We start from the raw sequence: 12,550 nt of genomic DNA on the forward strand, positions 1-12,550 counted from the left end.
GAGTCTAGTGTTTCCATGTTCAGTTTGTTTCGTTTTATTCCCCCCTGTGGCGTCATGTTCATTTGTGTCAGCTGTGTCTCCCCAGGTGTTCACACTTCACACACTAATTACCCTTCTGTGTATTTAGGTCCTCTGTCTTCCTCTGTTCAGTGTCAGGTCATGACAGTGTGACTGGCTTTACTCTTTCATGCATATTTGAAAAAGATTCAGAGATTGTCTTGGCTCACCGCCTATATGTCTGGGTGTTGCCTGGTGGATGAGACAGTCGTCTCTTTGTGCCTTTGGGTCAGGAATGGGTTCTGACTGTCATCAGTGCTTACGGTTATTCAAGAATCTCCTCAGTCTCATCGACACACCTCCTGTAGAGGAAGCAGAGTCTGGAGATGATCCCTCGTTACTGCAGATGAGGCCACTGAGGAAATTAAACAACCCCTTGGTGGCAGGGCCTGAGGGTTGGATGAGATTTGCCCTGAATTCCTTAAGCAGGAATTACACTTTCCACATTAATTTTATTGCTAACACAGACAGCATACTAACATTAAACTAGCCAAGAACCCAGAGTGATGTTAACCTCCTAGGACCTGGCGTCCACATATGTGGACATCACATTTTGGGTTATTTAGATCAAATAACCCAATACTTAATTTTGCTCTACAAGCGCCTGATATCCACTTACGAGGACATTATACTGCTACTGTTCTATCAAAATTTTAAACGAATATCCCCATATGCGGCTCTTATTTTTCTTAAAAACAAAAATAAGGTAAAAAAAAAAATCTGGTAATTCTTTGTTTTTACATTCATCGGGCCCCAGTATGCCCAAATATCAAAGAAAAATTAAAAATGCATGCCGTGGAAGAGTTCGGGTCTTAGGAGGTTAAAGCTGAGTGAATGCTGACCCCAATCCAGCAGCCAGACCCTGAACTTCAAAAGATAATAAACAGATGACCAGTCAGGCTGCTGCCTCTGATTTGACCTGTTCATGTCCCTAAAGCAGAATCACTGTGGGGATCGCTTTGTTTCTTTGTGCTGGTTTTCATCTTTGCTTTCTGTTTTCAGCTTTTTGTTTATACTTAAGTACTAAGAGAAAAATCATATGTGTGTCCTCATAAGGATAGGAATTTGGGTTGATGTGTGAGACTGCAGCCTAGAGGTTTATATTGTTTACCGGTAATTATGAGACAATGCATTTCAGGTCATTTTACAGAGAAACGTGAAAGTAATGTAACAAGTAGTAGTTTCTCCTTGGCGTAAATGAGTAGCATCCTGCATTACTTTTAAGAAAAGAGCCCTGTGTAGGACTAGGAAAAGGCATTTCGTGATTAACAACCTGCCACTGTGTGACAGCCATGAGCTCCTATTTGTATTACAAACAGGACGGTCATTCTTGTTTATATTATCTTAAATATTAGTTTGTGGCTTGCACAAAACATGACATTTCTATTTTGAGGCCATACCTACGTTTTTGAAACTGTAAAATTGTCATATTTGTTAGTGATTTGTTTGCATACACAGTTATACATACAATACTGTTGCATTCTTGCAGGTTATTGTTAATAAATTAAAATATACTTAGGGAGAATATGGGGAATGGACAGACCAAAGAAACTTGTAGTTCAAACAGAGTCAAAACGAAAAAGCGCTTTCTTCCTCTTCTGTAATGTATGCGTCACAGCGCAGCTCCGCTACGATAATAGTTGGGCCGACGTGGTCGGTCGCATCTATGGCACCCCACAAGAGCTGGAACTGTTTGATGGAGAGGCTGTTGATCAGGTCAGAGACATTTGATGCTAAAATATTAGCTTCACGTTATAACCATGTGAAATGTTCTTTAATCATTTAACCTATTTTAATGTGATATTTATTTACAGATTTTTATTGTTTTGTGGTGTATAGTTTTTAACTTAATTACTTTGTATTCTACTCTACTTGCATCATCATCATCTATATCATTAATCTGTTTTAAATTAGTTATTTGCCTACACTTTAGATCTCTGGAAAATTGATAACAACTACATCTATCAGGTGATATTTGGGACCTCCAGAGGGCGCTCTCTGATTGTCAGCCAGCCCACTCAGGTCTGGTACATTTACTGGTTACATTTCCTCTTTGTTGATATGTGCAATGCTAATGCTCATCATCATGTGTTGACCTTTGGTCCTGCATTGCAGGGCTCCTTTAACTTCTACCCGACCCACCCTGATGCAGAGCTCAGACTGCTGAGGGGACGATTCAGTGGTAATGGGATTACATCCCTGGAAGCTCACTGGGGAGTAGGGATGGGTATCGTTTAGGTTTTATCCGATACCGGTGCCAAACCGGTACTTTTGAAACGGTGCCGGTGCTTAAACGGTACTCAAACCGGTGCTTAAAGAATGGAGAACACCAACTTTGTCCAAAAACCTCTCATGTTCAGCTGTTTTTTTGTAAAAAGATAATAATGTTAGCCTTTTCTGCAGCTATGGGGCATATATGGTATCACTCTTGGCTGGAAGCAGTGCTTAAACAATGGAAAAAACACAAACTTTGTCCAAAAACCTCTCATGTTTAACTGTTTTCCACTTTTTCTTTGGTCATTTTAGCCTTTTTGGCCAGGGTGAAGGGAGTATCTGCCATCAAACAAGAAGACAGCCGCATGTAGCTATGATGATGTTTGCTAGTTCACCTTACATGCATTAATGTAATAACGTGGTTAGCCTACTCAACGTAAATTACACACGAACAACATTACGCTACTCACGCAGAGAAGAACGGCTGCTGCTGCCATCATCATCCGTCATCATTTCTGCTACACTGGCAGGGCTGGGAGCCAGGACTCTATTCTTCGGGTTTTTGGGGGATGTTGCTCCGGGTCCGATAACTGGCAACCCACCCGCAGTAGATGTGCTCAGTGTGAGGTCTCGCAGCAAGCTATCAAATACGGCGCATTTCTCGGCTTTTAAAAAAAACGCTATGCGTCGCCAGGTGTTTCATCGGATTTGAGGTGTTACCTCCTTTGACAGTATCACAGTATCAGCTTAAAGCACTTGTTGCAGGCTGCTGAGTTTGCATCTTTTGCTGTGAAGTACAGCCATACATTTGACCGGTCCTCCTTGGGCATTTTTAATCTGTAGCTCTGCTCTAAAAGAACATACGTACCTGGACCCGCCTACTATCCTCGGAAACGTAAAATGATTGGCTAGAATCTAAAGTGTATCACAGCTCAGGAAAAAAGCACCGAAACAAAGCACCGAAATGTGCGCTGCTTTTCGGTCTGGTTACTACCGTTTATGTCAGAACCGGTGCCATCATGGCACCGGATACCGGTACCCATCCCTACTGGGGAGTGGTGTTCATTTATTAAGGCAGCAATACAGATGAAGTTATTAATGAAAGACAGAAACACTGATTAATCTTTTTGTGATTTGTTGCTATATAAATAAAACTGAACTGATTAAACATCGAACAAAAAATCTCTTAAGAAAATAGCAAAGTGGGTGCACTGTATTACACTTTTTTCTTTTTTTGGAAATTGGGTCTGCAGTTTACTGTTTTCCTGTGAACAAACAGAACAGTCATTATGTAGGATGAGTTTAGTTTGTCTCCAAGGTTAAATATATAATATGTGCTAATGACAGGTGGGGGTTTTTGGTATTAAATGAAAAGACATCAGTGGAAAAAAAATTGCACATTTGCAGCAGTGAAGAAGCTGTGACATTTTGCACTTTTAATCAAAATCACACAAAGCTTATACAAATGATTTTTACCATTTTTATTTATGCTTTATGGTTGAAGGATAAAGTTGTATAATGTTCACTGTTTTGTGAGCAGCACGTTTTTGACTTGATCTTCTTGGGAATTGGTGGCAATCAAGAGAAAAATCAATACTCAAAATAAAAAGCATTTTGGATATTCGAACAAACGCATGTTGTACACATGGGTACGCATGGTTCAGGTCATTTTTATGTTACGTCCTTCACTGCTTTATCTTCTCAAACTGCTTGTATGTAGACCACTGGTTGCACGGCTGCATCACACAAACAAGGTTAAACATGCTGAAAACAAGTGGCTGCTCCGTCACAGCAAGTTTTTCATTTTTCTACTGAACTTTACTTCGTTAGAATTTGGTCACAGAATTCACAAACGTTTGTGTTGACAGAGAAAAAGAAGGATGTTGCAATAAGATGAGAGGCAATGACGCTACTGCTCTTCTTCTGTGGTTTTCCATGTACGGTAGCTCAGATAACTGCTTCCTGCATAACAAAGTGTGGTCAGAAATGCAAAGAACTGAGAGGTGAACGAGGAGATGAGAAAAAAAGGGGGAAACAAAACAGACACAAAAACAGGCTGAAGTTAGATTTGGACATAATATTTGTATTTATATATATATATATACACATATATGTGTATATATTAATACATTTTTTCACTTCCATTTACAGCACCCAGAAACAGTCTGCAGTACAACCCATTATGTTGTCCTTAGCATTTAAGTTCCCACACACATGTAAACTTAAAATCTTTCCATAAAGTTCTGGTGGAGAAATACCAAGAAAATTTCAGGTCAAGCTTTCTTATCAGTTTCAGTGCTGAGCACCAAGTTATGTACAGATTAAAATTGGAGTTATGCTACAGTCGTACTGGGGAAAACAGCGGTTGTGTGTAATGAACTTGTAATTTTGGTGCCTATGAAATGGTTGCTGGGATGACTCGGCTCAGGCATGCGACCACTTACAATCAGTTGCCATCTTTAAAGCGACTTTGGTAAAATAATGCATTGTACTGTAACATATTTGACTCTTTACACAGCGTTTTATTCTATTTTTACCTATTTTGTCATATTTTATTAATTTAATTTACTTTATTTAAGTTATGCTTAGCTCTAACATTTGAGATATAAAAGTATATTTTGTCTTATCAAAACAAAACAAGACTTTAGACCAATAATCTCCATGGTAGCTACAGTCGCTGTGTTTGTAGAAATGCTGCATTTATAGCTTTCTGCTATTCTTTCTTTCTTTTTTGTCTTTAAAAAATAGTAGGTGCTCTTACCGCTGATGCCGCCCAGCAGTTATAGTTGTGTCGCCCCCTGACGTCCTGGTTGACAGAGAGAGCATCTACTACTGCTGTCACAAGATATAGTGCAGTAGCAATGCAATTAATGCACAGTGACTGATAGAGACAAAGACAGAGAATTACAGGTTTTAAAAAGTATTTGCAAAATTCTGGAAAAATAGTTTTTAACAAAAAGAGTAAAGCAGCTTGTTTGTGCAGTATTTGCATGTGTCTATGAGTTACCAGTGTGGTCCAGGGGACCTGTGGTATCCTGTTGTGGACTCCAGTGAGGTAAATTATAAACAGGCTAACTGTTAGAATCCAGAACAAGATGGAAAGAAACATCACCCAGCAGAGAGCAGGCAGATGAAAATAGTCTGTACCCCCAACCAGAATCCACACTAACATGCCACATATCTAGAAGAGAGGGGAGGAGAGCAGACAGAGTCAATACTGGCTAAAGCTCTAATCTCTCTGTATCTTTTGAATTCATGTATGATATAGATATGTCCCCAGAAATTGCATGTAGTTGGACTGATAATTCGTTGGCCAAAGATGACGTTTGTAGTTTTGTCTCGTTACAGCACCACAGTGGATTGAAGATGTGTAGACTTTCAGCTTTTTTAAAGTCAAAAATGATTAAACCGCATAACTCTAACTGTATTTCATGTCACTTTAATCGCTTTAATTCTCCATCTCAGTGAGTGGGTGAGTGCTGTGGTTGTGAGTGACTAAATCTCCTTCCTCCCAACACTATTCCAATCCCCACCCTTCCCCTCCACGACAAAAGATTCTTGCTAGATGTTTCATATCACAGGAAGAAACTGTTTTCTGGTGTGAAGCATGACTGTGAGCTGTTTTGGTTTCCTTTGAAATCAAAACATTTAGTGCTCGGGAACTTAACAAAATAACCTGTTGTGTTACTGAAATGGTTCAGTGCACCTGCTGCACTCAGCCAAAGGTTAGGATTTGAAGTTAAAGAGGAGTTCCTATGGTTTAATTTTCAAGTTTTATCTGCAAGTATTAGATCTAAAATTGCAACTAATATGCCAATCTGTATGGTCACGTAACAGTTTCTTAAATCTGCACACATAAACCCAACCAGAAAGTTGTTAGGTTTTTCTTAACAACCTAACTGCAATGGTTTGAAATCAGATTATTTTAGCTCTGGCGTGCCCAGCCTCTGAATGGCAGACAGCCAGACTGTATTTAGAGTAAGGCTATCCTGACTTTTTCCTTCAGCTGATTTAGAAAGGAAGAGGGACAAAGAGGGAGAAAAAGGAGGAAGAGTTGATTTGCTTGGAGTTTTTTGGTCAACTTCCGAATTTCATAGAAACAGTACTCCGTTTTATTTTCACTGTGCATAAAACATTCAAGGGAAATATAACTTTGCTTTAAAATGTGTAAATAGAAAAACTTCTAGAAAAACAATCATTATTAAAACATAACTCAAGACCTGTCTTTATATGGCCCATTTTCGAGTCTTAAAACAACCACTTATTAAGCTGTCTCTAGTCTCTAGCTGCCTGTGTGTTTCACAGCTATTAATGTAAACTTTTACCATAACTGTAAGTTGCTTTATATTTCTATTGATGTCTATTGTTAACATCCAAATTACCGCCCTTCCTGACAAGGATTCCTGAATGAATAATCACTTGCTTCTGGTCATTAGCTTGATTTTAGCAGTGCTGATAATGTACAAGGATAAAGGATCATAAACTCAAAAGTCACACTTACTATCTCAGCCTGGAGGAGAATTCCTTTGAGAGTTGTAGTGAAATGCTGGTCAAAGGCCAAGGTGGAGGTCGAGGTGTTGTAATCTGGTAGTGAGGGACTCCTGCGCACCGACACGGCAACAGGTCTCTCCATGATGCACTCACGCCGAGAGCCTGTCTGCTTTCACTGAGACTGCGACTGCAGCAGAGGAAGTTTTGTTCCTTTCCCGGAATCCAGCAAGGACACCCATCTATGAAACAATACTATAAACAAACATGCCATTGTCTCTTCTCATCTGATTGACTCAAGAAAGACTTTTTTTCTCTGTGTTAGGGTTTTTTAAAAGTTTACACCAGTGCTGAGTAAGATTCTTTTTTATGGTTTTAATTGTCGTTATATTGTCGTGTCCAGTAAAAAAAGAAGAAGTGGTGTAGATTGGAAGGAAACAGATACCTCATAGTTTAAGGTGAGTAGAGTAAAACTGTGTGAAATGTGTTTCAGGACATATTGATTATAACTGCTTTGTGCTGATGATACTATATGGTAAATGGCCTGTATTTGTATAGCACTTTACTTAGTCCCTATGGACCCCAAAGTGCTTTACACTACATTCAGTCATCCACCCATTCACACACAGGTGATGGCAAGCTACATTGTAGCCACAGCTGCCCTGGGGCGCACTGACAGAGGCGAGGCTGCCGGACACTGGCACCACTGGGCCCTCTAACCACCACCAGTAGGCAACGGGTGAAGTGTCTTGCCCAAGGACACAACAACAAAGACTGTCAGAGCCAGGGCTTGAACTGGTGATGGGTTATGATGGGTTGCTGGGCTGATGGTTGGGGGTTGCAGGGGGTGAAAGAGGGGGCACTGACAAGTCTTGTCAGCAGGGCCTAAAGCGAACCGGAAGACCACTTTAATGGCTAAAATTTGATGTGAGGGAGGTTGATTACTGGTTTATCCAGGAAGGCTCCTTGGATGATGGCCACTAGTCTGTTTTACGCCTGCGAACAGAGTCACGGGGGGTGGGCAGGCAGATGAGTTGATGTGATGAGTTCTCCAATGAAGGACTCCAGAGAGAGAGAGAAAAAAAATTAAAGTTAATGTGTTGCACAGAGAGATGCGGAAACATGTAAGGCAGTACAGGCAAGGAAAGTGAGAGATTATTTTCAAACTTAAGGCCTGCTGAGCAAGTAAAATTTTATAAACTAGAAACTAGAACTTTACTCGTAAAGTTCTAGTTCATTATTGGAGTTCTTAAATCACATATTGGACCTAAACATGATGTGTTTCTGATGTTTTTGTGAAACTAAGTAAACAAGCACTTTAGTACACTATGGTTCAGGCTGAACTGGTTGGTCTGCAGCATTGTGATGAAGTTTACAGTGATGCACAATGCTGAACTCCCAGGACAGCTGTGATGTTCATGGTTAATGTTAGGCTACAAACTTATCAAATTAAACTTAAAGTGATGATGCTGATGCAGATTCACTCGCTGATTTCTGCCTTTTATGCTCTATTCTGTCTAGAGTTGGGAAATTAGTCACATAGTTTGTGTAACATCTGATATCTTGTTGAATTCAGGTCACTCAATCCACAAAAAACAGGAAGCCTCCGAGCAGTCGCAGCACAGATCAGCTGAGTCTGTACACAATGAAAAACCTACTGGAGCTCACTGAACACGTTATGTGACTTATTTCTATATAATTATTTTCCCCTGCTGCACTTCAACTTGGGGTTCCCCCACATGCCTTATCCCACTTTAATCCCCAGACATCAGACATGTTAATGTATATATTAAGTCATGATACATTATGTTACAAATCGATGGTTTCTTTCTGAGTTTTGTTTGAACTGATCAACCACAAAAAATATTCTATTTTTTTTGTTTCATAAATATTCAATATTCATCAACCGAAAATAACAACAAGGATTAGCTTAATGGTTACAATGTTTGCTAGTTCACTAGACAACTTGGAGTATCTTAGAAAAACCGAAAAAGAACTACAATTCTACAAGTGGCAAATTCCTTGTGGTCTCATAAAGTATGTAAAGTGCATAGTAAGCACAATAATATACTACAAAACCTATCAGAGAGTAACTTCCTGTAAATGAATTAATGAAAAAAAGACTTTCCTGTGTCTTCTGCACATAGAGCACAGTAGAGCACAAACACTGAAATGTGCAAGCAATAAGTACACGAGTGAGCAGAAGGTGCTTTTAAACAGGAAATCTTGAAGCTGTATTGAATAAATTCTTATCTTTCAGAAAGAAGAAAGGTTTAAGATCTAATTAGACCTGTTTTATTCTACACTGAGTGTGGGCCTGCTGCAGTGCAGTAAAACAAGTGAGTGAACGGCTTTGACCATAGGGGGGCAGTAGTTATGCATAGACAGGCAGAAAACCTTGCCTCGGAGGAAATAGAGCGCGGGGACAAAAGGCACAAGGTGGAGCTCCAACAAGGCTCACTGGGCTGGTTAATTGTCTGCATGTTGAGTGTGTAGATTTCTTGTTCAACACATATTTGTCTTTGTTGTTGTTGTTGTTGTCATTATTGTGTCGTATGGTCAAGGTAACACTATTTGGTTAAATGAATGCTTTCTCCCCACAGAAGCATGCACCCCTTAGGCATGCTTGCGTTTTAGAAAGAAAGCAAATAAAGTTTCTAACCAGCGTCATTAAATGGAAATGTTACCAACAGTTCTATACTCTACTTTGTCCAAATAAAACAAGAGTACATAAGCCTTATGTTTGTCTTTGGCTCCTGCAGCTGTTCCCTCCAGAATGGAATCTGTGATTGGAGAGAAGTGACTGGAATAACCAGGTGGCTTCAAATGAAGCAAAATTAATAACAACTCAACAAGATTCTTGGGAAACAGAATAAAAGAGGGAGAGGAGGATGAGGTTCATTGGGTTGGCTCCCAAGCTCTCTCTCCCCAACATCCGATGCAAACAGATCGACCAATAACCTTCACATTAAGATGCTTTGTGGTGCTCTGCTGCAGTCAATATCTAGGACCGTGCATTATCTGACTGGATATTTTCAAGCTTTATCTTATGCTAGTTGATAGACTAATTCTGCTCTGCTGGGCACATTCTGCTCCGAACAGCAATATATCCACTGCAGCAATCTATACTCTGCATTACTCTCTCTGTCTATCTACATTTACTGAAGCAACCGGGCAGCTTTTCTTTTCTTCCTTGAGCTAGTCACTGACTACATGTAGCCAGTACAACAATAAAACTAACAGTGAGTGGAGGCTTTTTCTGTGTGTACTGTAGGATTGACAGATGTGGGCACAAAAGCACATTAGTATTTGTTTGAGGACAATGGATTTTCTATATGAGCTGTCTAAAAGCTAATTATCACAATAGCTTTGGGGTCACTTCACTTTCAGTCTGTTAATTAAAAATGGAAATACAATCAGAATGTCATTTACTAATGTCAAGTTATGCTCTCAATTATTTTTTCAATATTGTTGTGCACATGAGTAAAAACTTACACAAATGGTTTTATTTTAGTGCATCATCAGTATAGTTCTGTGAGTTTATCCCCATTTCATAGCACACACGAAATGTAGTCGTGAATCCACAGAGCCACTGTTTTCTTATATACAGCACGCAGAAAGCAAGCTTTGTAGCTAAGGTGTGCATTGCAAAATGTGCTGTCAGCACAGCGTCTGCACTGAATGTCTGAATAATGGAAGCTACTGTCAATGTGCTCACATTAGAGCGGACACTGTCCTCAGCCACACATATGGGGAAACCATGACTGGTGACATGACCAGCTGTTGTTGCTCTAAAGGTATTTGTGGTAGTTATCCAACTTCCATTTGCTGCTTTAACTCTTTTACCCTTCACCTAATACTCTGCATCCCAAACCCCCATTTGTCCCCCTACTAGCATTTGTGACAACACATTGTCACAATACACTGCTTGTAATGTACTGACCAGCATGAATGGGATTTTCTTTTCTTGGATGAATTTGAATTTTCACGTTTTGTGAGTAGGAATTTGGCAAAATTGTCAAACATTTTAATTATTGAATTATTATCTTCTACATATTACATGCCTTGTAATACCAGAAAAGCTAGCACACATGCACTGGATGTAATCAATAAATATATGACATAGTTAGTCAGCATTATAGTAATTTCTTTTTATCAATAAGCTGTTTCTCTGATGTGATTAGTCAGTTTGAAAGTTGTTCGGTTAAATTTGTTAAAGCTTCTCCTTTAGCTGCCTGAAACACCACATGGCTAAAAGGTGATTATTGATTACTTCCCTCCTTTTAGGAGGTTTCTGATCACCTTAGACTTGGATATTATCTCGTTTAATTAATGGCAGTGTTAGCTGTGGAGACAGAATTAAGTCTATCCATGTTATTATCAGATTTTGTATTGTTAAGCTCAAAAAACACCCAATGTGACTGCAATAATTAATGGAAGTAAAGCAGCATAAATAATTTGTTTTAAAAGGACTTGTTGAAGGAAAATATTAATTTGCTACTATATCTGGGCAGAAACTTTGCAACTGCTCTTGCATTTCAACCCCCTCGAGCAATTTAATTAATCTGAATGAAATTCAGGTGAAGTCTGGCCTACAACCAGCTTACCTGCATCCAAAACATCCAGTCTGAAAAGCAATCACAATCTTAGAGCGGTTTAATTGAAAATGAGAAAATAAAACAAACAGAATTAGTTTTCCACTGACTCCAGAGGGAATTATGCAACAGACTAAAAATGTGCAGAGTTGTACCTTTTGTTGCTGGGCTTGTATTTTCGCTCTGCATTCTTTTTTGAGAGTGTGGAAGGGGAAAAAAAGAGAAAGAGAGAAAAGAGAGCAATGTATCATATCTCTGCTGGAGATGTTAGAGCTTTTATTTGGCTTTTCTCTCCTGCCCTTACTTCCTTGCAGTGCCGTCTCCATTCTCATCATTGTCTCCATTGCTTCTCCGTATTTACTCATCTCCGTGCCTCTAATTCTCCCCAGCTCTGTCGTCCTCGTGGTGGTGTGTGTTTAGATTCTGCCGCTGTGACACAAAGCCGCGCCACTGTTGCACACACGCTGCACCATTTACTGAAACTCTACATCCTGAGATGTGAATAACCTGAACTCCGCCTGAACCTCCACAACCCCTCTGTAAACAGACACACACATGCACAGAAACACACACACTCACACACGTGCACTAATAATTGTGTGCTAGCCCAGATGCTGCGCTGTAATTGGCCACTGTGGCTTCCCGCTGTGGGAAAGATATTTTTAACACACACTTAAAGACACACACACACACACACACTAATCCTTGCCTCTGCAACATCTGCCACATCCTCCAACACATGTTATGGTGAAATGCATGCACACATTCATACACACATATATGCACACGCACATACGGTGTAACCATAAAAGCAGCCCCTCCCTGTTTAACCACCAGTCCTGACATCAGTTCTAAATAAAATTATGTGGTTATTCCCCGAAAGGCACAACCTCGCCCTCTGAGACCGTAACTGCTGGGTTTGGGGGGGGTTTTGTCTTCATCAGTGTTTCCCTGTGGAAAGGCCTCTAGAACAGGATCATGTGCCAGTAAACATTTCTAATTAAACTTGCACTGTATTAATTAAATTCTTCCAAAAAGTTTGGCTGTCATGTGACTCGTCTGTCTACCAAAATTCATTTCGATCTTAACATTTTTACTTTTTCCTTCTCATACATATTCTTCGGACACAAATGTTAGTCTGAGATTCACCAGAGCGCTCAGCTTTCTCATCCACCTCTGCACTCTTAGCACCATCA

General features: G+C 39.8%; 2 protein-coding genes across 4 annotated transcripts; one reads left to right on the forward strand and one right to left on the reverse strand.

The window, feature by feature from the left end:
• The first annotated feature begins 292 nt into the window (after positions 1-292).
• On the forward strand, positions 293-2,295 carry LOC146377352 (zymogen granule membrane protein 16-like). Its single transcript, XM_084944511.1, has 4 exons — positions 293-452; positions 1,676-1,773; positions 1,972-2,079; positions 2,173-2,295. Exons 1-4 carry the CDS (start codon positions 293-295, stop codon positions 2,293-2,295), a joined length of 489 nt encoding a protein of 162 aa, XP_084800637.1.
• Positions 2,296-3,685: 1,390 nt separating this feature from the next.
• On the reverse strand, positions 3,686-12,316 carry cmtm8b (CKLF-like MARVEL transmembrane domain containing 8b). 3 transcript variants are annotated; one of them, XM_084944843.1, is made up of 6 exons: positions 11,659-12,316; positions 11,510-11,544; positions 6,773-7,821; positions 5,279-5,452; positions 5,033-5,152; positions 3,686-4,267 (listed from the first exon to the last, which is right to left on the reverse strand). In XM_084944843.1, the coding sequence occupies exons 3-6, from the start codon at positions 6,902-6,904 to the stop codon at positions 4,181-4,183; spliced, it is 513 nt and encodes a 170-aa protein (XP_084800969.1). In that variant the 5' UTR covers positions 6,905-7,821; positions 11,510-11,544; positions 11,659-12,316; the 3' UTR covers positions 3,686-4,180. The 3 variants fall into 3 exon arrangements, with proteins under 3 accessions (XP_084800969.1, XP_084800971.1, XP_084800970.1); XM_084944845.1 differs by having other exon boundaries at positions 6,773-7,001; positions 7,705-11,544; positions 11,659-12,314; XM_084944844.1 differs by having other exon boundaries at positions 6,773-7,014; positions 7,705-11,544; positions 11,659-12,314.
• Between the last annotated feature and the right edge of the window lie 234 nt (positions 12,317-12,550).

The sequence above is a fragment of the Perissodus microlepis genome, chromosome 11, assembly GCF_051167445.1.
Source record: "Perissodus microlepis isolate ML-2025 ecotype Zambia chromosome 11, ASM5116744v1, whole genome shotgun sequence".
In the NCBI taxonomy this organism is placed as follows: Eukaryota; Metazoa; Chordata; class Actinopteri; order Cichliformes; family Cichlidae; genus Perissodus; species Perissodus microlepis.